At 45.7% G+C, this 27,871-nt stretch overlaps 2 protein-coding genes across 2 annotated transcripts in view; both read left to right on the forward strand.

The window, feature by feature from the left end:
• The window catches only part of LOC135920015 (uncharacterized), a 69,325-nt gene extending 52,589 nt beyond the window's left edge, over window positions 1-16,736 (forward strand). The window contains exons 8-10 of the mRNA XM_065454081.2: window positions 12,730-12,874; window positions 14,015-14,284; window positions 16,557-16,736. Of these exons, the coding sequence (XP_065310153.1) occupies window positions 12,730-12,874; window positions 14,015-14,284; window positions 16,557-16,675 (534 nt within the window). The 3' untranslated portion in view covers window positions 16,676-16,736. The remainder of the gene's footprint in view (window positions 1-12,729; window positions 12,875-14,014; window positions 14,285-16,556) is intronic.
• An 8,437-nt stretch (window positions 16,737-25,173) lies between these two features.
• The window catches only part of LOC135920581 (uncharacterized), a 124,696-nt gene continuing 121,998 nt past the window's right edge, over window positions 25,174-27,871 (forward strand). Inside the window, exons 1-2 of the mRNA XM_070536524.1 lie at window positions 25,174-25,353; window positions 26,389-26,480. The gene's annotated coding sequence lies outside the window, so the exon portion shown is untranslated. The remainder of the gene's footprint in view (window positions 25,354-26,388; window positions 26,481-27,871) is intronic.

Here is a 27,871-nt window from a genome sequence, read left to right on the forward strand (position 1 = left end):
CTTTCGTGATAAACTTTTCATTCTGTGTACGTCCTCGCTGCTTTCAATTTGGTCTTGGGCGCATTATCAGCCTGCTGTGCTAGAATTTTGCCGTCGCAAACAAACACATCCTTTCAGTCAGTTTCGCACTTGAGCACCCTGGCTTTACTACGAAGTCGTTTGAACTCGGGGCCCAAGTGATCATTCCCAAACACAGATTATCGCGAATCGATGACAGGTCTGCTGCACACGCATTCCTGAAAATGGTGTCCCTCTTTTTCCTTTGCAAAACTGCACAAACGTGTTCTTTATCTTTCGTTTCTTTAAAAATGTAGCTTTGTGCTCGTTCTATATCAGCCACAACAATCGGCAAACTCGTATTTTTACCTTCCTCAATGACTATTGCAACTGGGTCTTCGGAAGAATCACATGAAATGCCATTAATTACAAGATTTACTTTCCGGTAACATTGCTCAGCCTTAAGTAGTCTGCTTGCTTGGTCTGTTACCTGTCCTTCAGTACCAGAGCACCGTGCTTTTAGCTTAGCGTTTCATGTTTTCGGAGCCTTGCTCTCAATCTTAAGTTTTTCGTATTCCGTTCCCTCAGTAGTTGAAAATCTCTTCGCGAATGTCTCGCCCGATGACTACCTTGAATTCCCTGAACGCCGTCCTAATTCACGTTTTAGCTAATCAAACCGCGCCGTCATATCTTTCGACATCATAAGAACTGACTTAGCTAGCAAGAACACTGCAGATGGCAGAAAGTGCCACAAATGGCAGCGTAGTCAGCAGTAAATGTAACTGTCACGCGCACTTCAGCGCTTGGTACGTTCGCTTCAGTAGGCAGAATGACCGCATGAACGCGAGGTGTGATACCCCGAGAACATTCTCTGCATGAGCAGTTTAAAGGCGCACACTCTAAAATTCAACAATAATTGCACACGGAATGAGTCCTCACTAACTAGGTGTCGTGTTCGAACAAACCTCCCCCTCCGCGCCCCTAGTTAAGTAAGGTCTATGGGGCGATCATTATACCCTAACTTCAGGGCGCTTACAGTACCGGTTATGTCCACCGCTAACACCTTCGTCGCCCGGTCTGGGATCCGTCGTCGCTGGTGTCCAGCGTCACCAGTGCCGCGCTGACGTGACGAAGCACAATCGCTTGGGAGCAGTCGTGTTCCGGCAGAGTGGGAGTTGTGCTGGCTGGTGCTGGTGCGTACTGCCCAGCTCATGTCCGTTGACTGGATGGTGACTGGGTGCAGCGGACCTTCGCCATTCTACGTTCAGCGCCGAAAACGCTGATGCGTCTTGGCGCCCATCGAGCAAGGTAGCCCAACAGGTTTTTGAGTTGATGCAACCAGAAAAGAACGTGATGATCTGCGAATACGTCAAAGGGTCGACCGTAGGGTTATGGGCTGAATTATGACAAGCCCATACGATAGCCCGGCCCTTTCCTTGTTACTCCATAATTGGCCTCAGGTTTTATGAGGGCACGACTGGCATAAGCGATCACGTATTCGGAATTACTGTTCTTACGTTGTGCGAGCCCGGCACCATGGCCGACACCACTGGCATCCGTGTGAAGTTCTGTAAGTTCACTTCGATCAAAATGACGAAAGCTTGGCGGAGACGTGAGTAAGCGTAAAAGGCATCATCAGAGGCATCCCACCAAGTAGAAATTTCATTGTCACCTTGGAGAAGTTGGTTTAGTGGTGCGATCACAGTAGCGAGATTGTGAATTAAACGTCTGAAATCGGAGCATAGGCAAATGAAGCTACGCAGTGCTTCCAAGTTAGTGGGCTTCGGGAATTCGGATATGTGCGAAGTTTAGCAGGATTATGAAGAATGTCTTCTTTGGAGACAACGTGGCCTAAAATAGTCAGTTGTCGAGTTGAAATTAGGCACTTTTTCTAAGTTAGGCTGGAGACCAGCATTCCGGCGACAGGTGAAAAGTTGATGTAAACGGCGAAAATGGTTCGGAAAATCAAGGGAAAAGACAACGTCGTCGATGTGGCAGAAACAAGTATGCAACTTCAGGCCACTCAGGATGCCGTCTGTCATGCGTACAAAGGTGGCGGGCGCGTTGCATATAATAGAGTAATGCGAGTAAATTCATACAAGTCACCTGGTGTTATAAACGCGGTTTTCGAACAGTCAGCGTCCGTCATGGGCACTTGCCAGTAGCCAGAGCGGAGATATAACGAGGAATAAAAACTCCGCTCCTTGCAAACAGTCCAGTGTGTCGTCAATACGTGGCAACGGGTATATATCCTTTCGGGTAATCTTGTTAGGCCTTCGGTAATCAGCGCAAACTAGTATTGGGACGTCTTTTTCTTTAACTAGGATGCCTGGCGATGCCCAGGGACTACTAGAAGGCCGGATGACACCACGTTTGAGCATATCGTTCACCTGGTCATCGATAACGCGTCTTTCAGTTGCCGATACTCGGCAGGGACGCTGTCGAATGGGTGCATGGCTCCCAGTGTCGATAGTGTGCGTAGCAGTCGTCGTACGGCCGAGGGATGTTGCTTGGGAGTCAAAAGAGAAGGAGAAGCTTTGGAGTAAGGGAAGAAGTTTGTCGCGCTGCGTCGTCGTGCGGTCACTGGCGTAAAAGAGCGCGGCAGTGACTGAAGAGGCGATACCTCGATAGCGGCAAGTTAAGTAGAGTCGTGCATCGTTTCAAATATTGAAGACGAGGCCTGTGGCTCTGCTCTGCCAAGGCTTTCACGGCGGCGTAAAATAATTGGTTTGTCCGATGGGTTTTACATGCACATAGAGAGGCGACAGGTTTGATCTCATGGACAGCGAAGGGGAGTGGTAGTGAACGGCGGCGAACTAAGAGTTCAGACGGAGCGAAGATTACTCTGGCTTCATCTACAGAGTCACAAGAGATACTGACCAGAGTGGAAGACCAGGCAGGTGTAACGTTGTCTTCTGAAACGGCAATATTGCGACAAGGGTCCTTGTGGTCAGTGATACTATCGGTCGAAAAATGAAACAGCTCGATTTTCGTGCGGGCGTAGTCAATGACCACATAATGTGTGGAGAGAAAGTCCCAACCTAATATGACGTCGTGTAAACGGGATGGCAACACGATGAGTTCTATGATATAAAGGGCCTCATGAATGACGGCACGAGCGGTGCACCCGCCGGGTGGCTCGAAGCGCGGCGAGTTCGCAGGTCGAAGGGACAGTGCAGAAAGCGGCGTCATCATTTCTCCTATCTTGCGGCAAATACGGGCATCTATCACTGAAAGTGCAGCGCTGTCTTCTACAAGTGCAAGAGTCAATGTTCTGTCTACTGCGACTTCAATAGCGCTTTTCGTGGAAGTGTGAGGCCTGATACACTTCGTGAACACCGGAGTTCTCGCCTCCTGAATTATGATTTTTTGTTTTCCTGGCGCAGAGGGCTCCCCTGAAGGTGCATGGGGGAAAGGGAGCGGCGGCGAGGAGAAGGTGAACGGCTAGCGGATAATGCGGTCTCGACAATGGGAGGAGATTCAAAGGTGTCTGAATAGTCGTTGTTCGAAACGTGGCTCATATGGACGCACATTGTTTCGAACGTTCGGAGTAAGCAGGCGACAGTGACGTGCCACGTGTTCAGCACGGCCACAATAAAAACAAATCGGATGATTGTCTTCCGCGCACCAATGGTCGTGAGGTCGTGCATACTGCACCAGTGGCCGGACTGGAAGGGATACGGGTGGGAACAAAGGTGGGCGAAGGGGTCCATAGGTCTGTGGTGCAGGCCTCATAGCAACTTCGGCGTACGTCAGGGGAGCAGCAGTCACAGCCGACTGGATAGAAGGCTAAATGCGGTCGGCTACCTGTCTCTTCATGACAGATTGGAGAGAGGGCGCCAACAGAAATCTCGACTGGGCGTGCGTGAGTGGAATGAGAGAAAGCTGACGAGCCACCTCCTCACGGACAAACTGTTTGATCTGTAGCAGCAGCGAAGTGTTATCCGGGGCATCAGCTGAGCTGGTCATTGAAGTGACCTGAGGAAGAGATTGGTGGGTGGCTATGCGTTCTTTGCGTAGTTCGTCGAAGCTTTGACAGAGACTGGCAAGTTCAGAGACTGTCGCCGGATTTTTCGCCAGCAGCATCTGGAATGCGTCGTCTTCAATGCCTTTTAAGATAGGGCTGATCTTCTCGGCATAAGTCATTGTGAGTTCAACATGGTTACAAAGGTCGAGAACATCTTCTATATAACTGGTAAATGCATCCCCGCACTGTTGTGCACGACCACGCAAACGTTGTACGGCGCGAAGCCTTCTAGCGGTGGGGTGGCCACCGTTACACTTGAACACTTGAAGGCCTCTTACACTTGAAGGCCGTCCACGTGGTGAGATTACTTGCGTGGTTGCAGTGCCACAGGCTGACGACAATGCTCAAATAAAATGACACGCAGATAAGTTTTTGGTGTCGTCCGCATGTCAGACGCATGTCGAACTTTCGACAGTTTGTGTTCACGAATAAGTTCTCGGTCACCGTCATCTGCGAACCCCTATCAGATAACATCAGAGTGTCCGTGTATGAGTGTTTCATGTCCGCTACCCACGGAGAATGCAGCAAGGTCATCGTATTCATGCGACGTGATCTTACGTATGTCCAGCACCCAGTGTCGCCTGACCAAGAAAACCATTACGTATGTCTGACAGTTAAAGGGAAGCTGAAGCGGTTTTCAATTTCCATGAATTGCTGGGATTGGGAAGAAAAGACCTAATAATTTACGGTTCCGAAATTTTTTTCTTCGTTTTGTTAATATAAGGGGCGGAAATCGCTTTCTAAATCACCCCCGCGGACACGCCCCCATCGCTTCCCGGAGCGCCGGGTGAGGAGGTTACCAGAGGAGAGAACCGGCGAGAGTGACGTCACTGGCGGGGACCGAGCTGCCGGACCGGCGTGCTGGCATGCGCTGGCATGCCTCTTTCCGTCCTGCGCTTTACTGAACGACGCTACGAGAGATTTGCCGCCGCCGCCGCTCACGTTTGTTTTGCGATTTTCGTAAACTGTTCTTTCCTTCTGTGCTGCGTGAGTGCCTACAGCCAAGGGTGCCAAACAAGCCCTCGTTCTGTGCAGCAATCGGCTGCGCGAACACACGCGGGCTAGACGATGTGGTGTTTCACAGGTTCCCGAAGCACAAGAAGCTTGCAGCGCAGTGCGGTGAGGAGAGATAAGTTCGTGCCGACGAAATCAACTGTGCTGTGCTCGGACCATTTCCGCGATAGCCGGATAGCCTTACGACAAATGCGGAAACGCGTTGTTGCTAGCGTTGCTATACTCCGTTTCATACATCAGGTGCAACGCTGTGGAGGCTTGAGATACTTCTTGCAGTGGCTGCGTTCGCACTTAGAAAAAGTTCGGTGTTTCTTGACCCGATTTTTGAGAAAACTTTTCATATATAAGCTCAGTTCTGAATGAAAAAAAAAAGAATTTACCCATAGAAACAATCCGTGTACTTATACGGCTGCTAACACGTTCTTTTAAATCAATTTTCTTTTCGGCATTCTTTAATTGCAGCCCGTCGCGGCAGCTTCACGTGCATGCTCGCGCGAGCAAATGCCGCTGGCACGCTGTGAACCATAGACGGAAACGCGCGCAGTAATAAATTTTGGTAACCGGACTTCGTGCGTAGCTTCCACAGCGTTGCACCTGAGGTATAAATTGGAGTATAGGCTTGCCTAGTGACATTCGACGTACGGTTGCAGTTATCATGTTTACCACACGGCGGTGCTAAAACTGCCTAATATCTTTATGTCAACACTAGCATGGAGCGCGCATACCGATTCTTGATCGAGCCACAATCGCAAAGTCGTTGAACCATATTCTGAATATTGCACATATAATCCCCCTGACCATCTCGATCTGGATGTGTATGATAAGCAACTTCCATGACTGTACCTCGCAGCACTGCATGTGCGCGCTTTGAAACGCGGCACTTATGTTCGCGATCGTGTATCAACGCTCAGAAAACCACGGGACTTCAGACAAGCAGCGGCAAGGTGCTTGACATCGCGGAATTGTACCCGTGTTAACAATCTAATGAGAAGTTAGTGCTTCGGCATTCTTCCAGCAGCAAGTTCCCAGTGACACTTTAGCGCATTTTTTCTCCCGTCATTGGAACGTGCAGCTACATGAAAAAAAAAGCATACGTAACAGCTAAGATTTCCAGCGCGCGAGAAGGTGTACACATCGCTCTCGGCACACTCAACATCGTCGTTGCCGCCGTTGCCGCCGTTGCCGCCATCGTTTTCCGTATCGGCTGTGGGTTCGAACATGTACGGCGAAAATACAAGCTGTCCGAGACAGCGAGAACGTTCCATAATGCATACAACTCAGCTATGCAGCCAGAACAGAACAGCGTGCTACGCTCTCAAACGGCGGCGCCGACCGGCGACTGCCGCCACTGACGTCACAGCGGCTCCGACCAATCACGGGCAACAGCGGCGTTCGCGCGATACCCTGAGGCGCTGGTGCGCGTTTTCATGAAAAAACAGCCGCTTGCGCTTGTTTCCGCCCTTTTTGAACGAGATATTCGTGTTCAGGGGACTCAAAACTGTAGAATGCCGCAGAGAACTCATTTTTTTCGAAAAGTGTTTCAGCTTCCCTTTAAGAAAGGCAAGCTCACTTTCGCATTAATTGGAGCCTACTTATCGCCCTCAAGTCGGTTGGACTGCGAGAGATTACGGCGAATCACGATGGCGACTCCGCAGTCTTTGGTGATTACTGGAGATTTTAATGCCCACCACAATCTCTGGGGAAGTTCTAAGATAAACTCGACAGACAGAAAATTAGTGTCATTTGCCTCCGAACAAGAACTGTGCTTGTTAAGTGATGGAAGCCCCACCTTTCTGTGTGGAACTGCCTTCTGTAGCTGCATGGACCTGACCTTTGTTTCACGCTCCTTCACTAGAAAGGTCAGGTGGTTTCCGGATATTAAAACGCGGGGAGTGACCACCTACCCACTTATCTTAGGGTTGAAGGGTTCACGGACTCCAGGTTAGCCGGCGTCACACAATGTATCGACTGGCCAATGTTCAAGTCAATTGTCGAAGACGCCTGTCGTGATGACTTGTCCTCTAGCCTAGAGGACATCATAAAAGGTGCCTCAAAGGTTGCAAAACATTCGCTTCTGAGAACGTATACACGTACCGAATACGACATCGACCTGGAGAATCTTCGTGCAATTCGTCGTCACGCAGAGCGAAGATACAGGCGCACGAAGTCTCTACATGACTTGAGGTTGACCAGAAGAACTTAAAAAAAGATTCAGCGTCGCATGGACAAACTCGCATCGCAAAGATGGAAATCATTCTGCGAATCTTTGGATCCACGAAAACCTTTGTCTCACATATGGAGAACTGTTCGTGGTCTCCGTGGAACCCCTCAGCAGCGCCACCCTTTTAGGTCTTTGGCCCTTCACCAACAATGCAGTGAGATTGACGTAGCGGAAGCTTTCTGCAGGAGGATTGCTGGCGAAACTAGTTCCGCTGGAACATCGACGCTCCACCACTCACCGATATCACGCGACCCCCGTATGGATAGTCCTTTCTCCATGGACGAGCTCGAAGCTGCACTGGCCTTGTGCAAGCGTTCATCTTCACCAGGACCCGACGGTATAACCTACCGTGCCCTATGTAATCTTGGCGAAGAGGCTCGAAAAGTGCTCCTGCTCTTGTTCAACAGCTCCTGGCAGACAGGTACGGTTCCCCAGGAATGGAAGACCAGTCGCCTAATGCCACTGCTCAAGCCTGGCTAGTCGCCTGTAGACATTGCATCATACCGACCAATTGCGCTTGCAAGTTGCATCAGAAAAAAAATGGAGAGGATGGCTCTAGCATGGCTAGAATGGTACCTCCAACATTACCAGCTATATCCAGATGCAGTGGCCGGCTTCAGGCGTGGCCCTTCTTCCATAGACAACGTTATCGACTTAGTGCCGTACGTCGAGCACCAGAAGTCCTGCAAAAGATTATCTGCTGCCCTGTTTCTGGATGTTAAAGGAGCGTACGATCACGTACCGCACGAAGCGATTTTCAACGCGCTAGAGGCAGTAGGACATGGCGGTAAAGTCTATTTCTGGATAAGTAGCTATCTACATAAGAGATCCTTCTTCGTACTTACCGAGGATGGCCCGACCTCGCAGCATTACAGTAACCGTGGGGTGCCTCAGGGCGGAGTACACAGCCCAACGCTCTTCAGTCTAACACTCATTGGACTCACCGACATCCTGCCAGGCACCGTGAAGCTCTCCACCTATGCCGACGACATTTGCATTTGGACGTCGGCTGTGACGCGACTGCAGCTTCGCGCGCGGCTTCAAAAGTCAGCCACTTTAACATCATCCTACCTTAGAGAACAAGGACTTCGTATATCATACGAAAAGTGCGCAGCGGTGGCATTTACCAGGAAATCAATGTTTCCATACGTGATATCCGTCGACGGACACATGATCTCGTACAGCACGAGTCACAGATTTTTGGGGGTGGTCCTTGATAAAAATCTCTCCTGGACCCTTCATGTGAATCATGTGAAAAAACGCCTGACAGGAATTTGCCATATGTTTAAGTTCCTTGCAGGAAAGACCTGCGGAGTACCAGTACACTCTACGCTGCAACTGTACAGGGTCCTCTTTATTGGATTCCTACGGTACAGCCTACCGGTCATGTCCAACACCTGCAGAACTAACCTGAATATAATTCAAAGCATCCAAGCCCTCAATATATGTCTCGGTCTACCGCGGAGTGCGTCAACGACTGAGGTTATTGCAGTCGCTCAAGATTTCACTAATAAAACGCACATTATCATTCAAACAATGCGTGTGCACATACGGCACTTCGCCCGGACCCCTACCCACCACCTAGCAAGTCTCCCAGTAGATAGGCCCCACACGACATTCAGTGCGACTGTCTTCGCACGCCGTGCCTCTTTCAGGTCAGGTTACACACCTGCGGCAAGGCATTCCATTCCTCCTTGGTGTATGCGCCGTAATCAAGTGAACCTTACAATCCCAGGACTTCAGAAAAAGTCGGACTTGCCATCATCAGCGCTCAAGCAACTAACTTTACTTCTCTTGTACGAGAAATACAGCGACTGCACACAGGTCTACACTGATGGATCAACTACATCAACCAGTTCCGGCAGCGCTCTAATTATACCAGCAATGAGAATAACCAAGCGGTTCAAGACTTCCCATGTCACTACGTCTACAGCTGCAGAGCTTGCGGCTCTCCGCGATGCGCTTCAAGTGATAAATGCTGAAAGTCCTAGAAAATGGGCAGTCTTCTGCGATTCAAGGCCCGCCTTGCAATGTGTGCAGTCGTTTCTCCGACATGGGACTCACGAACAGCTCACGTGCGAAATCGCGGAACTTGTCCATCACTTAATAGAAAAAGGCCATGATATCTAATTTCAGTGGATGCCAGGTCTTTGCGGTATCATTGGAAATGATGACGCCGATAAGGCAGCTCGGACGTCAAACCAAGAAGACCGCTGCGACCCCATTCCTCTCTCAAGGACCGACGCCGTGAGGCAACTTGGCATTCTAGCACGCACGATCTCCTTGGCAGAGTGGAACACCGCACATACAAGGCGCACAAGACTGCACAGACTAAACCCGTTACTTCAAGTCAAACCTCCAGCGGGTCTACACCGACGTGAAGCATCTGTTCTGTGTCGGTTATGGCTTGGAGTTGCCTTCACGAATGCCTACTCAGCGCTAATTGGAATGGCTGATACTCCTGCATGTGATGTTCGCGGATGCGAGGAGAACATTGACCACTTATTGTGCCATTGTCCTGAATTTCAAGCACAAAGACAGTCTTTGTCCAACACATTGAGGAAACTAGATGATCGTCCTCTGAATGAACAGACCATATTAGAGCACCGTCCCGACCGATCATCGGCTCAGAAGGCAGTGAAGGCACTCTTTTATTTTCTCAGAACTTCTGGTTTGCTTGAGCGACTTTAACTGAACTGCTGTCCGTACACGTATCTACACCTTCTCTCTCCCTTCTTTCTCTTCCCCTTCTCTCTTTCCCCAGTGTAGGGTAGCCAACCAGACTATTGAATGGTTAACCTCCCTGCCTTCCTGAATTCTACTCTCTCTCTCTGTTCAGCCATTTGCTGTTAGTGAACCTCTCGTTCACATCCTCGCCGGACTTGCCTACGTGAAATCGAGGCTCCATCAGGTGCTCGCGTTGCCAGGAACCCGCTCCCACATATATTGGCGCCGAAGAGGCCGGTAGAGCTGGTACATTCCTGGCTCCATTTTCCTCACATAACATCTCCAACACCACTGTTAATGGAGGCAGAGAGGCAAGGTCGCGGTTTAGGTGATCTGTCGGGTTGGAGTATCGTGATGGCGAGGTACGCCGCCACCTCCACTCAAACTGTTAGAGATAATTATTTGTTTATTAACAGTAGAAGGCTGGCACAGATAACGAATCCGGAACATAGCCGTTGAAGTGCTGCTGCTCCTTGCAGGAATTGTCATCGTCCTTTGCTCGACCATCAGTAATGAACCGCAGCAAGAATTGTTATGTGTGTTAACACACTGAATAATTAAAAGTAATTACGCACATTTATAACTTTTCCTGAAATAAAAGCGTGGCCTGCGATGAAAGTAAACAGCTGCTGCGTCCTGAAACATCATGTTTAATCGTATTCAGTGTGTTATGTCCTGCGTAATTATACTTTCGTGCTTTCCTCGTCGCGCGCGAGATACAAAAATTCCAGTGACGTATCATACGTGAATGACCTTGACGTGCTAGCGTATGGGTGCTATAGTACACACGACGCTATCGGCGCTGAGTGCGCCTAAAGGCCTAGACTGTCCGCAAGGCTGAGCCTATTAAAGAAAGGACCCGCGCGGGCACGCCGAATGGAGCAGACGCCGGAGTAGAAGACCGCGTTCTAAACAATCACTTACTAGCTAAGTTACCCTGCATGCTGTCAGCGCGCACTGGCTAGCATGAAAGCTTCGCATTCGATGAGCGCAGACACTCGCTGTCGAAACGCTGGCATGAGGAATCGTGGCAGCCGCAGCGACCGAAGTGACCTTCGTGCTTTCTATCGTTTCAATGGAAACTGAGCAGTCAAAATACATCGCACGCAAAGCAGCGAGCTCTGGGCCCACGGAGACTGCGCCCCCGGAACCAGATCGCTCTTAAGATAAAGCCCGGGCCACGGGTGCAACCGCACCGTCGACAGTGTGGTGGTACCGTTCAGTACTGCATGTTGTCACGGTGGCAAGGGGAGCTTTCTCACATTCTTTCCTCGCAACAGCTAATTCTCTGAGACACGGTCGTTGAGACGCTGAGCCTCTGCTGGCAGCGTGTGGAACCAGAAGTAGTCTTAGGCGCTTCACGCGGTTCCTAGCGCGTTGCTTGAGGAAGTGGCGCTCAAAGTACCGGTTGGCTTCCGCGTACGGGTAAGGCATGGTGGATTGCCTTACTGAAAAGAGTGCAATATAGTGCCGCAAATAACCACCTCCCAATGAATTTTTAACGTATGCTTGTATAATAAGCCGCGTTCGTTTCTTACACATTTTTTCGGTATCCATTAGTACCAAACATTGAAGCAATGCAATTTCAGGCACATTCGTGTCATACTTCGTGTTCAGAGTTTTACTGTGAAGGGTATGAAGGATACTTAGCAATTATTACAACAATTTTTGTTTTGAAATTTCAGCGTTGTCGTGTCCCATAGTGCTAATAAAATGTTCAGAAGAAATTCTCAGGCTAATAGGAGCAATAATAATAATATTTCGGGTTTTACGTGCCAAAACCACTTTCTGATTATGAGGCACGCGGTAGTGGAGGACTCCGGAAATTTTGACCACCTGGGGTTCTTTAACGTGCACCTAAATCTAAGCACACGGGTGTTTTCGCATTTCGCCCCCATCGAAATGCGGCCGCCGTGGCCGGGATTCGATCCCGCACCCCCGTGCTCAGCAGCCCAACACCATAGCCACTGAGCAACCACGGCGGGTGCTAATAGGAGCAAGCAGATAGGCCTAGGCGCATTTTTGCCCTCTTCGTTCGCTTGCTTCTTGGCTTCAAACACCACCAATTTCAAGAGCCGGCAATTACACTCGCGCGTAAAATGCCGCGAGACTACGAACCTGTGAGCCTCAAAAGGAGCCGTTTCTTAAACAAGTTGAAGCAACTAATGCGGCTCACAGTGCGTAGTGCCGAAAACACTTTTCCACGCACGGCAAACTGCTAGGCAAGCCTCTCCAGGATTCATAAAAGAATGACTCTGTCTCAGTGCTGACCGGACTCATAGATTTTATATTAACCGACGATTTGCCTACATTTTTATGTAGGGCGCAGCTTTTAAGATTCTGGCAACAAGATAAAAACAACTATGTTATTAACTGTTTTCTAGGGATCACCGTTGTTTCTTGTCTCCAATGGTCACACTGAGTGCAAAAACATCACATGTTCCTCAGGTTTTCTTCCAGCGTTTCTCCCTTAAATATGTATCCTCGCCATGATGCAAATTCCTTTTATTCTTTCACCTAAAGGAGTATTGTCCGATTTCTGCTGAGCATTTTCGAGATGGCGCTTACACATGAATTGCTAAAACAGGCTTATAGCCTCACGCCTTGTATTTGAAAATGAATGAAAAAAAATACTCGTGCATCGTCATGGTACCAAAGTTATTATACAAGACTCCATATCGACGAAGTTTCATATAAATGCTTTCACATACTTCATACAATCAAACGACCTTTTAATTCGCAGATTGTTGACGTGTACACGCGTCGGAAACTTGGTCCCCACGAGACCGGCGAGATTTGCTTCCAGTCATTGTCTATGGTGAGGGGTTATTACAAGCGACCGAAGGAGACCGCCGAGCTTTTCGACGAAGAAGGCTGGTGTAAGTCAGGTAGGCAGTGTCATAGCTCGGCACTTTTGATGGCTCTGCACTTTTAATACCATGCAAGCATTCGTTTAAAAGTGTTATTGCTAACATGCCCAGCTTTCTGCGTTTACGAGCAAATGTATATAAGTACACCAAATACTGCTAAAAGTTTTAAATATCTCAGACTTTTAGGAATGTTACAAACATTGGGCTTTTTTTCTAACTCACATATCTCTCTTGCCTTTTGCTGCCCAGGCAACTTGCATAACATAAAGTGACAATACATTCAACGTTGTTGTTTAGCAGGATGCGTTGTTAGGCAAGTTCGCTCATAGTATTTGGAAAGATTGGACTGGCATGGGATTGCGCCTGTCCCGTCATGCTCCTTGTGATCATCTACAAAGCGCATCCAATCTTTCCAAATACAACGTTGTTGATCGGCTACAAAAATATGGTAATAGTTTAGATACAAACATGTCTCTTAAGACTGAATTTTAAAAGAAGAGCTAATGTGATAATTTTCTCAATCTCCTTAATATACATTTGGACGTCACAAACGGCCTTACGATATTTAGAGCCTGTAGCTTTAGTGGCACAAACACGGCCGGACGGCGCTGCGGTCTGCTTCAAACGGCTCCGCCTCAATAGAATGAATTATTGGAAGGTAGCCGATAAAATGCGTCAGGTTTCTGACTGACAGGGTGTGGAAATATCCTTCCCATCACAACCTGTAAGACAAGCGGCTTTCGCATTCCGTTCTGCAGTCAGGTTCCGCAACGATGCTAAACTTTAAGTCCGAAATATTAGAAACAAAGGGACTTGTGCAGACGTGAAGCGTAGAACCTAAAAGCTCTACTGTTGTTGCGAAATGCAGAAAGAGGAAAGGCACTCAAGGTCCAGTGAAGACGAAGGAGTGAAATTCTATGACGATTCTAATACTGATAATACATGCACATTTCCTCTTACTTTATAGTAGGAGCCTTGAGGCATAGTAATTAAAAGTTTATATAAACGTATGCAACCTCTAATTATGCTGAAAGCGCTTTAAGGCCCTGTAATTAGAGTCGTGTTCTGTGCAGCATTTAATTAGCATGCTGGTTGCTGCAAAGGCCCGATCGTCTGAACAACGCCTCCCCCAATAATATGATTATTATTTTGGCGCAGGCGACGCTGGCTACTACGATGAAGACGGCCAGCTGTACATTCTCGAGCGACTGAAACAGATGATCAAGTGCATGGATAATCAGGTCGTCCCCTCAGAGTTGGAAGAACTGCTGCTCCGCGAGCACGCACTCGAAATCGCTGAGGTTTCCGTGGTGGGCCTTCCGCACCCGGACTACGGCGAGGCGCCGGCGGCTGCCATCGTCCTTACGGAAGAAGGCAGGAGGAATGACCTGCCGACACTCGTCGAGAGAATAAAGGCCACGGTTGCCAGTGAGTTGTTTGTGCAGATGCTTGGGCTATTTTATGCACATTACTGTGAGCATTAAGGGAATGCTTTATATGAATTATTTGTCTGGTAATATCCGTAATATCTGACAATCACGGGGGTGGTATGCAATCCTGATAGAGGTTCATAATCATCATCATCATCATCAGCCTGGTTACGCCCACTGCAGGGCAAAGGCCTCTCCCATACTTCTCCAACAACCCTGGTCATGTACTAATTGTGGCCATGCCGTCCCTGCAAACTTCTTAATCTCATCCGCCCACCTAACTTTCTGCCGCCCCCTGCTACGCTTCCGTTCCCTTGGGATCTAGTCCGTAACCCTTAATGACCATCGGTTATCCTCTCTCCTCATTACATGTCCTGCCCATGCCCATTTCTTTTTCTTGATTTCAACTAAGATGTCATTAACTCGCGTTTGTTCCCTCACCCAATCTGCTCTTTTCTTATCCCTTAACGTTACACCTATCATTCTTCTTTCCATAGCTCATTGCGTCGTCCTCAATTTGAATAGAACCCTTTTCGTAAGCCTCCAGGTTTCTGCCCCGTAGGTGAGTACTGGTAAGACGCAGCTATTGTACACTTTCCTCTTGAGGGATAATAGCAACTGATAGAGGTTACAGGAGAACAATAGATTATGCTTTGTCTATATGTTCTCTGTCTGTTTTGATTTTGCGCAGTAAACATCTACTCATTCACAGCGATATGGCTACTGTGAAACCCGTGAATGCGCATTTTACCTCTACGTATATCTGTTTGCACTGCAGGTTTAGAAACGAATGTTGCCACTGTACGCAGAGTACTGCTAGGAGGGTTCGATCATTCTTTCAATAACACAATCGTCCAAAGTGTTCCGTACTCATGCACACCCTATCATAGCTTACCTTTCTTACAATTTATACGCTTGCGCATGGCTTTGAAGTGCTCCTATAAGCCGGTGCTACATTATTTTCCGGACATCGTGCGCTACAGGCAAGTTGCCGCTACATAGCAGACGTTCTATAATGCGTAGATTCACGAGTGCCTTGAAGCTATGTCGGGAGCAGTTATTTTGTTCCTAATGTAATCATCATTGCTTTACGATATTTACGCATATATTCCCAGAAATACGAGAATAAAGTTCTACATATCAGGTGTGCTGGCAATTGGGCCAGTAAAATTAGACTAGTGCTATAACTCAGCTAATGCACGTAGCATATTTAGGTAAAACACTCGGTATATATATAGGTATATAGGTATATATAGGTAACACACTCGCCGTCACTCGTGACTCGGTATGACTGTTGAAGATCCTACACAAGCGTTTTTTTTTTACTTTATTTGTCCTCTTACCAAGTCAACTAGCTGGAACGGCTTGTTGCCGCCTTCGGACAGAAAAGTACAACAATTAACGATATTTACTTGGCGCCTAATTATCACAGGGTGCTTCTAAATATGCACACGGGTGCTCGCATATTTGGCCACAAAGTTGCTTCGTTGTGACCATTAGGGCGTGGCCGAAACAAACAAAATAGTTATTAGTCCGTGTCTGGCGTAGTCCAGATAAGACTGGTCCACGAGGGCAACACCGCGCCTGTTTTCTGCTGCTAAACAATATTCCATGACAAACGCCTACGTACAACATGTACAATATGATTGCGCTGCAAAGTGACATGTTTTCTACATTATTCTCTCCATTTCACCTTTCACATCTCCCATCTTCTAAGTTCAGCTCTCACCTCCATGTTAGGCAACAAATAGGCTATCCAGAAATCTCATCTTTATTGCTTGGGAGTATGAGCTAATTGTTTTGTGAAGTTTGACAATATACAACCTAAATTCTGAAAGCTTCTTCCGGTATTATTCATCCGTCTTCCTACAATACGTTATCGTACCGTTGTACACCTCTAAACTTGGAGCCCTACTGAGGCGCAAAGAGTAACCTATGACGAATGAGAGAATGCGAGCGGCACAGAAAGCTTCCAATTTTAGATGTATGATGCGCGCGGCCACCGATATACTGAGCACATCAGTTGCACGCCCTGCGGCAGTGTAGTTTATGCTACACTGGTACTTTTGAAATAAACTAGAAATGATAGTAATTTGGCGCGTAGATTGTAAAATCTTCCTGCTATTGTTATATTTCGCTTCGCTTTTGCGCCACTTGCCTTCAGCAGCTAGGCATAGATAGCGCTGTTTAGCATTTCGCTCGCTCATGGAATATGTATGAGTCTATAGAGGCTTATGAGTAATTGTGAATGTTCCTTTATTACCTTTCAGGCAACCTTGCTGTGCACAAGCATCTGTACGGAGGCGTTTATTTCGTGGATACTTTCCCGAAAACTGAGACATCAAAAATCAACAGATCAGCCCTGGCGCGCTCTCTCCTAAGAGCATAATCTCTAGACTTTTGCTGAGTCCAGGAATGTTTTTTGCCTCCATCAATAAATATTTTTTGGTTACAAGTGCTTCCGACTGTTCCTCTAAGGCGGACTGTGGACATTCGCTTGCGAATCATTATGAGAATATGAATTATTCATGCATTAATTTTCTACTCTAATGACATAGAGATGTCATTGTAATTTTTGGTCAGGCGGTCAGTGCACGAGTAACAAAAAGACCCAAAATGACATCACTTGAAAGAATGCCTGTGATAGCGTAGCAGAAATGTGTCAGGTACTTTTGAAGGATTTAAGATGTCGAGAAGGAGTCTAGGGTGCGATGCAGTGGGTAACTGGAAGGCAGCGGCATGATCTTTTAAAGGAGGTAAGCCCCAGTAGCTCAACGTAGGCGTCGTTACGGCGGTATAAAGAAGCGGCGATATCCTGCGTGGCTGAGGAGCATAAAAAGGTATCCTGGCGTCTGGGAATTTGAAGAAAGTTGGGGAGGGTGTTTAAAAAATATATATAATACAAACACGCATATAAGGGGGGGAGCGACCGAAAGCGGAATAGAAGGGTGGCACGAGTAGAAGCGGCGGGGCCAGATGTACATGGGAAAATGGGTCGTACAGTTGATATAAACGTAAAAAACATCAAAGAGTCTATTCAATTGACTAGTACATTTCAAAAAATTGGAAATTGAGGAATAGGTGAGGCTCAAGGGGCGGGGGATTAACGTTCGCTGGTGGCATGATGTGTTTTGTGCCTTGGTTGATTATATGAGAATTTCAGATTTAAGTTACTGCTTTAAAGGATCAAAGTTGCCACGTGCCCAATTACCTCCACCTTCGGGTGGAGGTATTTAAACTTATGAATATGGTATGATTGCATACATTTCCTTTCGCGAGGTGAAGGGAAATTTGTTTGTAGCACATTAGCATTGTGTCGTCGAATATATGACATGTTCATTGAAGTGACTGGCTACTACTTTAGGTAAATTGTGTTTTGTATCTGTGCGGTGAGCGTTCGGTCTTGCATGAGTTTGTTGTCCAATCTCACAGTAGCATTGTTTGCAACAAGCAGCACATTCTACACTGTAGACTGCGTTGCTTAATGTGCAGGTGAAAGTGGAAGTTACTTTGTGTTACTAATTCGACGCTGTACTTTTTACTATAGCAGAATATTGAACATGTTTGCATGTAGAGCCACCTAGGGTGGCCACAAGAACCGCTTCCCAACTTCGTCTTTGTCCTTAGTTTGGCATGCACAAGAATATCCTTAAAATTAATGCTGGTGTCTGTAGGTATCTCTGGGTGGGTCGGGAAAAATCTTATTACGTTTCTGGGTGTTCGTGAGAATTGGGTAATATTTACGGATGATCTTGTTCACGTTTGAGGGCGCGTTTGAGACTTTAGTAGTAAGGAGACGCGTTGTTGTTCGTTTGATCCTAGGGCTAGGCTTGCGGACATCGGCTCGATCAAGTTTGGTTGTATCGGTGTAGGCTTTTTGAAGGCGCTGTTTGGGTGGTTCCTGTTTTATAGGGTTTCTTTAACATGATCAAGTCATCTATGTAGTCTTGATTTTCAACAGAGATGCAACGTAGTCATGTTGCTTGGCCTTTAAAAAATAAATTTAACAACTATTTCATCTAAACGTGCGGAGCATAAAATACAAAGAGGACAAACCTAATTTTTTATTTGCGTCAATCGCCCACCATTTCGACATCTTATTCTACTGTGAAACATGGCTTACCGTTAATGATACCCCCCCCCCCCCGTACTGTGAAAATTACGCATACCATGGGTTAGAAAGAACAAAGTGCAGAGGAGGTGGCATCGCTGTTTATGTTAAACATGAGGGAATTTAAGAATTTTCCCTTGTAACGAACAATGTAGAATGTATAATGATACGCTTAGGATATGTAACCGTTGTGGTTATGTATCACCCACCGTTGGGAAACATACTGACCTTCTCCGATTTCCTAGAACTGGCACTACATTTCCTGAGCCGTTCGTCCTCCCCCTTTATAATAATAGCTGACGTAAATATAGATATGTTGCCGGAAGAAATGTCATATAGAGAGTTTGCTGGTCTCATCAATTCGTTCATGTGCACAAACATAATTGCGGAACCAACGAAGTTAATGGTGCAAGCGGCTACCTTGCTTGATATATACATAACCAATGTACAACCAACAGACTGCCTTGCGGGACTGTTATCCGCTGAGATAAGTGATCATCTGCCTGCATTTTGTTTCATTTTTACGCGCACAAACGAGGGGGACGAGGAGGAAAAAAGCGCAGATTCGCACTTTCTACGCAAGCCCATTAGAAAATTTTCGTGCTCTGATCCTATCAACGGACTGGTCATCTGTATTATAAAAACAAGATCCAAATGCAGCCTACGAATTGTTCTTTCATAAAATGATTACGTGCTACGACCTAGCGTGGCCGTTGAAATTGTGCAATCAGAGGAGCAAGAAAATATGAAAACCCTGAAAATGCTACTTTGTTAAAAAATTATAACAAGAAATAAACAAAATATATCACTTGGTCGTAAAATGCAGGAGTGTACAATTGTTGACTGATTACAAAAAATACAAAAATAAGGTCAACAGTGAATCAAAGCAAGCAACAATTAAGTGGTATGAACGGGTATTTGCTACAATAAAAATGATCCTAGGAAAGTTTGGAATGAAGTTAGAGTCTTAACATCTACGAAAAGACAGAACATGGCGATAAACCTAAAGACAGCCACTGGCGTGTTGACAGGTACAGAAGCAGCAGCTGCTCTGAATGAATATTTCGTCTCCAGTACTCAGCACCCCGACAGGGCGGAACCCATGGCCACATGTATAGTGAATGAATTCAAGTTTTAGTAACTCAGTCATACTTACACATGTTACACCTGCTGAAGTTGTGCAGCTGCTGTTTAAAGTAAATAAAAAAACAACGTCTCTGCTGGGTATGATGATGTGAAATCAGTGCCAGTGAAATATATTGCCGATATAATTGCACCTGTCATTGTTCACATCATAGACAGAATGTTTGAAAGTGCATCTTTCCTGATTGTCTAAAAATAGCGCGTATATGCCCTATTTATAAAGGAGCTGAAAAACATTTTGTGACAAATTTCCAGCCGATATCTGTCTTACCTGTTCTAACAAAGGTGTTCGAGAGTGCCTTGAAGGATAGAATACAAACATTTTTCAGTAAATATAGTGTAATTAGTGACATACAGTATGCATTCCAAAAAAAATAAATCTTGTGAAGCAGCTCTTCTTAATATCAAACATAAAATAATAACAAATATTGAAAATAGAATGTACACATTAGGTTTATTTGTAGACTTAGGGAAAGCCTTTGATTCAGTATGCCACGGTTTATTAATTACCAAATTGGAACAGAGCAGTGTACGAGGTATCGTATTGTAACTTTTACGACATTACTTAACCAATCGCTATCAATATATCAGCATAAATAATGATGTTTCATCTCACGCGGAAATCGTAACGGGTGTTCCGCAATGATCATTACTTGGACCTCTTCTGTTTATAATATATATTAATGACATGTGTGACAACCCCGAGTCTTCTGAATTATTTATGTATGCAGATGATACTAACATACTCTTTAAAGCTGCCATTAAAGCAGAGCTCGAACTGAAAGTTAACAATTAGCTGAAGCAACTCTCTTGCTGGTTGCAACATAATAAGCTACAAATGAATTTCTCCAAAACAAAATATATGACATTTGCTCCTACTAATAAACCACGTAACTTCAATGTGGCTATTCTTTTTGAAGATAGGCTGAGAGAGCAGGTAAAATGTCGAAAATTTCTGGGTGTGTGGTTCCAAGAGGATTTGGCCTTGAACACACACATCGACAAACTTGCTATCGATCTAAGCAGAACTGTTGGTTGCTTATACAGACTGAGTACTCTGGTTCCTTCATGGTTGAAAAATTCTTTATACTATGCACTCTCTTATTCTAGATTAACCTACTGCATATTAATTTGGGGCACTACTTCGCAAAAGTTATAATAAATTGATAGTGCTACAAAAAAGAGTCATACGCGCATTCGAGAGATATTATGGCCCTGTACAAAACTCTAGAACCACACCATTTTTTATGAAACATTCTGTTATAGGCAAACCAGGTGTATTATTACAGGTTGCTGCAATTAATTAAACAAAACAAATCACAGTACATCTTGAATGTACCCAACAATCCGCATAACAGCCTTCGACAACATAACATGAGAACACCAAAAAATAACCAATTACGGAAAACAACTAGTCAGTTACCAGGCAGGTTCATTACTAAATCACCTACGTGATTTTGACGATGAAATTATGGAATATTCGAATAAATAATTCAAATATTTACTCATTCTGAACAATATTGAGTTTGTCTGATTGGAACCACAGTATAAGTTGTAAGTCTTTTGTTTCTTTTGTTTTCTGCTTATGGTTCGTCTGAAACAAAATGCTTCGTACTTTGAGTATTCTGTTGGTTTCTCATATTTCTTGTATACATGTTTTGTTCCACGAAAATAATATTCTGTCTCGCGACTCTTCAGTTGATTTCAATATGTATGTATGATACATGTTGCTGCGTACAGCCTGCGTGCTCAATTGTTCTCGGAGCAGAAGCATCCGTCAGGTCACATGGCCTTAAGCTTCTGCTTCCTTTCTGTTGTAAACAGGAGAAATAAACTCATTCATTCATGCATTCAAGATGCCTTGTTTGCAATTCTGGGATGGTGGCTCGTATATTCTAGGCAAAATTGTTTCTTCAAAGGTTTCCTAAACAGCCTTGTCTTTAGTGCCTTATTGCCAATGCATATTGTTGTGTCCAGAAAGTTCGTGTGCTCCGTTGAAAATCGTGATGTGAACTTTATTGTTGGCCGAAAAGAACTTCGAAATGCCAAATGTTACGTAGACTGTCTTCACCATGTCCCCATATTAGGAATATGTCGTCTATGTATGGTGGGTACGTGTGGGGCTTGTCAGTGCAGCGTGATAGGAAACCTGTTTCTAGAATCCCCATAAATATGTTTGTGTAGCTAGGTGCAAAAGGCGTTCTCATGCTTGTCCCATGTATTTGTAGGTAGTAACTAGTAACTAATCAAGAAAAAGAAATGGGCATGGGCAGGACATGTAATAAGGAGGGAAGATAGCCGATGGTCATTAAGGGTTACGCACTGGAGTCCAAGGGAAGAGAAGCGTAGCAAGGGGTGGCAGAAGGTTAGGTGGGCGGATGACATTAAGAAGTTTGCAGGGACAACACGGCCACAATTAGTACATGACCAGGGTAGTTGGAGAAGTATGGGAGAGGCCCTTGCCCTGTAGTGGACGTAACCAGGCTGATGATGATGACGTGCCATAACAACAATCGGATTATTTTTCTGGCCGTAGTGGTTGAATGCGAATTATTGTTGACCACCTGGTTGTGTTTAACTTGCCCCTAAATGTAAAATAATAGTTTTTTTGTATTTCACCCCTGTCGAAGTGCGGCTACCCCGTTAGAGGTCGAATCCGGGACATGGAGCAATGCCATAGCCGCGAAAAAAAGCACGGCGTGCACTGAAGTACTGATTTGACGTGTGGTCGCCTCCATAGTGATTTGAAGACGACACGGTAGCTTAAGTTGTCCGCTATACAGCATACAAGGTGTTTATTTTGCTGAAGTTGCAGAAACGCTAGATGCCGTACATTTACATAGAAATAACTGACTTTGTCCGTAACCCTTGTGGTGTCTAGTTGAGGCATTTCCTTGCCTTCAAGCTCCGACAGAATAATGGGAAACCTTTCATTCACTCGTTTCATGACTTCGCCTGACGGCCGACGTCTTTATTTCTTCTTTTCAAACGAATTTACTATTCTATCACATGAGATGCCCACAAACAATTGATTTCAAAAGTAATGAAAGGAGCTCATGCACTCTCTTTATAAAGTGAAAGATCCAGCTAACATTTCTGACCTCAAAATATTTATTTAGAAAAGCAGATTGGCGATTGGTACGTGGGGAGAACATCGATCCAAGGTATTCATGTTCAAGGGCACCAGATACTTAGACTGAGCGTAGTACTAGGTCAGCTGAGACACAAACACCGCCAGTGTATGTGCAAATGCAGGCCAGATAATTCCAGCAAGAACGGCCACTGCAGCCCAGAGCACTGCAGTCAAGCGGAGTTGGGGAGAAAATAGTGTCTGTTTATGTGCGACCACGCTCTTTTGCCGCTACCAAGCCACCATCCTGATGATTCCCAGCTGTCACTCATTTGCACAGTCCTCTACAGGGTCGAAAAAAGCGCATTTGTTTTATGCGGCAAGGAACTGAAAAATGCTGTGTTTAGCAGTAGAGATAGTAAACATTAAAAAAATTTTAAATAAGGCTGTTACACAGGGTACTGGGTGTTATTAGTGCTAAATGTTCAGCTCCAATTGCCTATAAAATAGTCAGCTTTTTCGTGTCCCTTTGCTCCGTTTGATGCCATTGGCGCTGGCCGCAGCAAGGCATGTGTGCGAGAGAGGCGACCAGGAGAGAGCACGCGATACCACGTTACGGCCCAGTTGTGCGCCATTGGTGCAGTGCACAAGCGCAGGCTTTGGCAGCACGCCCGAGAGCACTTCAGTTAGTTGAAGGGCACGCGTCACTGCGGCCGTTTCGACCAGTGCTAAAGCAAAGTTTTCTTATAGTGATGCAAAGCTCCGTTCCATTGAGCAACACTAGGGTGTTGCCCTGCGCACATCACGATTGTCGGAACTAACCGATTGCGCTGGTAACCGCCATTACGCACACGTCTTCAACTTATCATTATTATGTCGTCGTCCTAGTACTGTATTCCCCTTTCATTCCCGTTGCTCATTACGTGATATTCAACACTAATCTCAGAGTTGGCATTCAGTCTTCATCATGACGCCGTTGTCGTGCCCTAGTCGTCACTGCGTCAGCGTCATGCATTAGTCGTCATGAAAGCGTTTTAAAGCCGTCGTCGTGATTGTGCCGTGGTCGTTCCGTCCTCGTCATTCCAGCTTCATTATTCCAATTTTATTACACCGTCCTTTTCCAATTTTATTACACCCCTGTGTCCTTAGCCCGTTGTCATGGCGCTGCCGCCGTTACGCATTTATAAATATTTCAGAATCATCTTCCCACTGTCGTCATGCCATCATCATTATAGCGTATGCATAGTAGGCCCCTGAGCACTCGAGCGTCAAACAGGAGAATAGAAGCCTAAGCGAAAATGCTAGCAAAAATCATTTACACTAAAGTGTCACCGTGAAAGCAGGACTTTCACACACTCAAATGATTTGGTGTGCTCTACATCAAGAGCTAAAATTAATAGCCTGCAGCACAGCTAACGCTTAATTATTGGTGTTACACAATCCATTCATAACCATCACGTCAGTTTTCTCGTTTTTCTATTACGCAAACAAGTCCTTTCACTTCATCAAAGCAAAGGTGTAAGAATCTGCGCTAATTGTATGCTTTCTTGCTTTGTGAGCCCTGTACTACAAGTATATGCTAGTTTTAAGTAACAAATCTCTAGTTCTGGCAGTGTGTTTCTGCTCCACTGCTTGATTATACGCCAAGATATATAAATCACCGAAAACTTGCACGAAACCAACGCAAGAATGCAATATATATGTTCGGCAACTTGGTGTTTATGTGTCTGAGCGTCTCGGTGTCCGGGGAGAGAGTCACCCGAGACACATAAACACCAAGTTGCCGAACATATATATTGCATTCTTGCGTTGGTTTCGTGCAAGTTTTCGGTGATTTATATATCTTGGTTTTCCCCCCGCCTCACTCCAAGTTAAGCAGGCCGCAGGCGGTCACACTAAGACTTCTGCAAACGAACTCGTACCCAAATCCGGCGACCCTTAATAGCATATATCCAGAGGTTTATACCAATTGTTCTTGCGTGGCCTGTGGTGAGGTAGCTACGTTGCCTCATATGCTCTGGGAGTGCGGGTCGCTGGGCCCGAAGTTCACCAAGGAAGAGTGGGACGCCCTCCTGCGAAGTCCCGTCTTTGAGGATCAAATCCTGGCCGTCCAGCGCGCCCGCGATCGGGCCGGCAGACTAGATCTGTCAGTCCCATCGTGGGATTAGCCAGGTGCGCGTTTTATCGCGCTTTGCTGGACCAAATAAAAGTTTATTCACTCACTCACTTGGTGTTTATGTGTGCACTATACATATATATATATATATATATATATATATATATATATATATATATATATATATAGGTAAAACACTCGGTATATATATATATAAATATATATATATATATATATATATATATATATATATCAATGGTGCTTACACTCATTTTATTGCACGAGGCGAGTAGGATAATTCTCTGTTTCCAGGCGCTACTAGGGGAAGACGCGGAGTCTGGCGCGCCCTGTCACTGTGGGGCGTTATCGCCAGAGCCTTATTGCAAGCGTTATCAGTCACACAAAAGCGCCGGGTTGGTTTGCACCCCCAATCAGCGCTCCTAATAGTCGCAGCTCTTCCGCTGACAAAAGCGAAACACATTCGACCGACGCGTGCCACCTACCACTAGGCTCTAGACTTTGTTTTTTTTCTTCGTCTGCCAACGAACGTCTTCGGCTGTACATCCGCGATCTCAAAGCTCGGTGCAACCGATTGTGCCGTGGCAATCAACCATTTTTCCAATAAAGGTAAGCACTGCTTTGCTTCGCAGTCATAGCGAGGGAGAAATTAAATTGGCGGCATTACCTGGATAACGGTATAAGTGTGTAAACAATGTCTAAATGCAAATACCACATTGTCTGCTTAAGTGCAGTTGTGGCAGCATGCTCCTGCCTGCCTTGACGTGTATTCGTTTAAAACGGCGGCGTTGATAATCATATACATAAGCAGACTAGCATACCTGCGAAAATGTGTTTCCCATAAAGTCCACACAGCAAACTTCGTATTCACTGCGTGTGATTTTAAGAATATTTTCTACATTTTAAATACAATCATTCCAATTTCAAACTCAAGCTCTTGCAAGGTAATCACGCGCGACCTGCAGATCACTGAAATTTGCCACCCTAAGTGCTCCTAATGGTCTGGCGTACTGTTGTCACATCCGATTGCACTGAGGGTTCGCAACCTCAAAATCATCCATCTAACCATCCTCCCCCCCCCCCCCCCCATATTCCTTTAAAAAAAGCAATTGTCAGTTTTAGTACATCGCTTGCTGATCGATCATATAATAGTAAAATTTGAGATGTTCTTGTATATACAGTAATAGGTACTGGCGCTATTCCATTCTCCTCTTCGCAAAGCATTCATACCCTTTAGTTCTATTTTAGTAATGTGAGTAGTAGCGAAACAGTTATTGTGGCTAGGTGGTGTCGAGGTTGCCTGTCTGTATAGCGGAAAAAGAGAACTATTGCAGAGAACTATTGGAGTGGTAATTTGCCTTCAATATCTGACATTGCAATGTGCCAAATTTCTCCTCTTCAGCAAGATGTTGATAGCATTAACTTCACGATCTCTCCTGACGATGTCATATTTCGGACCTGAGCCGCACTGTGACCGCCAAGAACACTGTATTCGGGTTTAGTTTAAGATAGAATTTTAAGATAGAAAGTGAATATATGAAAACAAAATGATTTCAGCATCAGTAAATTTTATTTCCACAATATCAAGAATACCACGATAAGGCTTTGGTAAGCAAAAAAAAAAAGCGCCCTTACAAACGACAGGTGGCGACGTCTCCACGATGTTCACGCACGAGCTGCTCGCTGCGACGCAGTGGATCTTGACAGCATCTCCTATGGCCTAGTCAGCGGTAAAGGTACAGTACATTGTTTTCTAAAGAGTCGAATGATCAACATGCCAGTTCGGGGAACATGTGCTGGGTAAACGTGGCCTGAATACAAAAAAAAAATAATTTGAAATTCGTGAGGTCCCGGCGAAATACACACGTTGAGTTTTTGGTACAAAACTCAAAAAACATAAATTTACCCTCATGCTTTGCAAGCTTTGCAAGAACGCTTCATTTGTATAAACTAATTGAGTGTATTGCTTTGGGGTGCCCTTATTATGAAGTTGAAGACAATAAATAACTAACAGTTGTCAAATACCCTACTTCGTTGGAGCCAACGAATCGTCAAGGGGACTTCGTCTTTGTATATGTGTATATGGTAGACTATTAGGCAGTCAAGGCTGATATTGCCTCTAGCGCTACATCGCTGCTGGCGCCGCATGAAACTTGTTTCGCTAGTTGTAAGTGGGTGATTATGGAAGAAAATACGTTCATGCTGATCAAGACTGTACTCGTCCACAGAGAGAGGTCGCCATGAAGGACTGCGCCGAATATTAGGCGGTCATAGTAGACCATTAGGCAGTTATGGCCGCGCATCGTCGGCAGCGCATCATCGGCAGTAGACCATTAGGCAGCGCATCATCGCTGCTGGCGCCTCGCGAAACTTGTGTCACGAGTCCCTATATAGTCTGCATAGAGCGACCTTACGCAAACGCAAATTCCTGAAGAGAGTCTGCGTCTGGTGGGTGGCGTTGACCTAGGGCGACTAGACAACAGAAACGTGCCCAATGCACAAAACGCTGGAAGTCTGCGCAGTAACTGAACAGTGTGGAGCAAGCACAGTCCATGCTATTGGAAAATACGTAGGGGAAACACACAAGCCAATATAGGATCATCCAAGGTGTGGTAGGCATCGTACGATGGGACAAACGTCAGCTAAAGTGTGTATGGTCAAACTCTACAGACAGCTAATAAGTTGACAGCCACTTTAGCATACGCTAAAGAATATGAAGGCAGAAGCCTGGCCACACATCAGACATTACTTGACATTTTAAGTCTACTTTGTTGTCACATCCAAATAGTTATTTTCTATTACCAGAGATCTTGGATTAGAGTGCCCTTATTAACTTTATCGAAACTGAGACTGCCTAAATTTGCTTTATTTAAACCAAAGGTAAAAGGCTCGACGCATCCTTCGGGATATCAATTCGAATCAAACTTGGAGATACGGCCGGTTCGCCCATATTTCCGTGTAGGGTCCTGGGCTCCAATGCTTTAATCACTTCACCCTAGGGTTCGACTCCCTCTAAGGGTCGTTGCCACGTGTGCCGACCTTAATGTTGTCAGTTGACTACAAGACTCCATAAAATCCAACTTGTAAGTGGGTTTGGCTCCCACCATATTTGGTGGGTATGAGTGCC

Source organism: Dermacentor albipictus, chromosome 3 (genome assembly GCF_038994185.2).
Source record: "Dermacentor albipictus isolate Rhodes 1998 colony chromosome 3, USDA_Dalb.pri_finalv2, whole genome shotgun sequence".
Lineage (NCBI taxonomy): Eukaryota > Metazoa > Arthropoda > Arachnida > Ixodida > Ixodidae > Dermacentor > Dermacentor albipictus.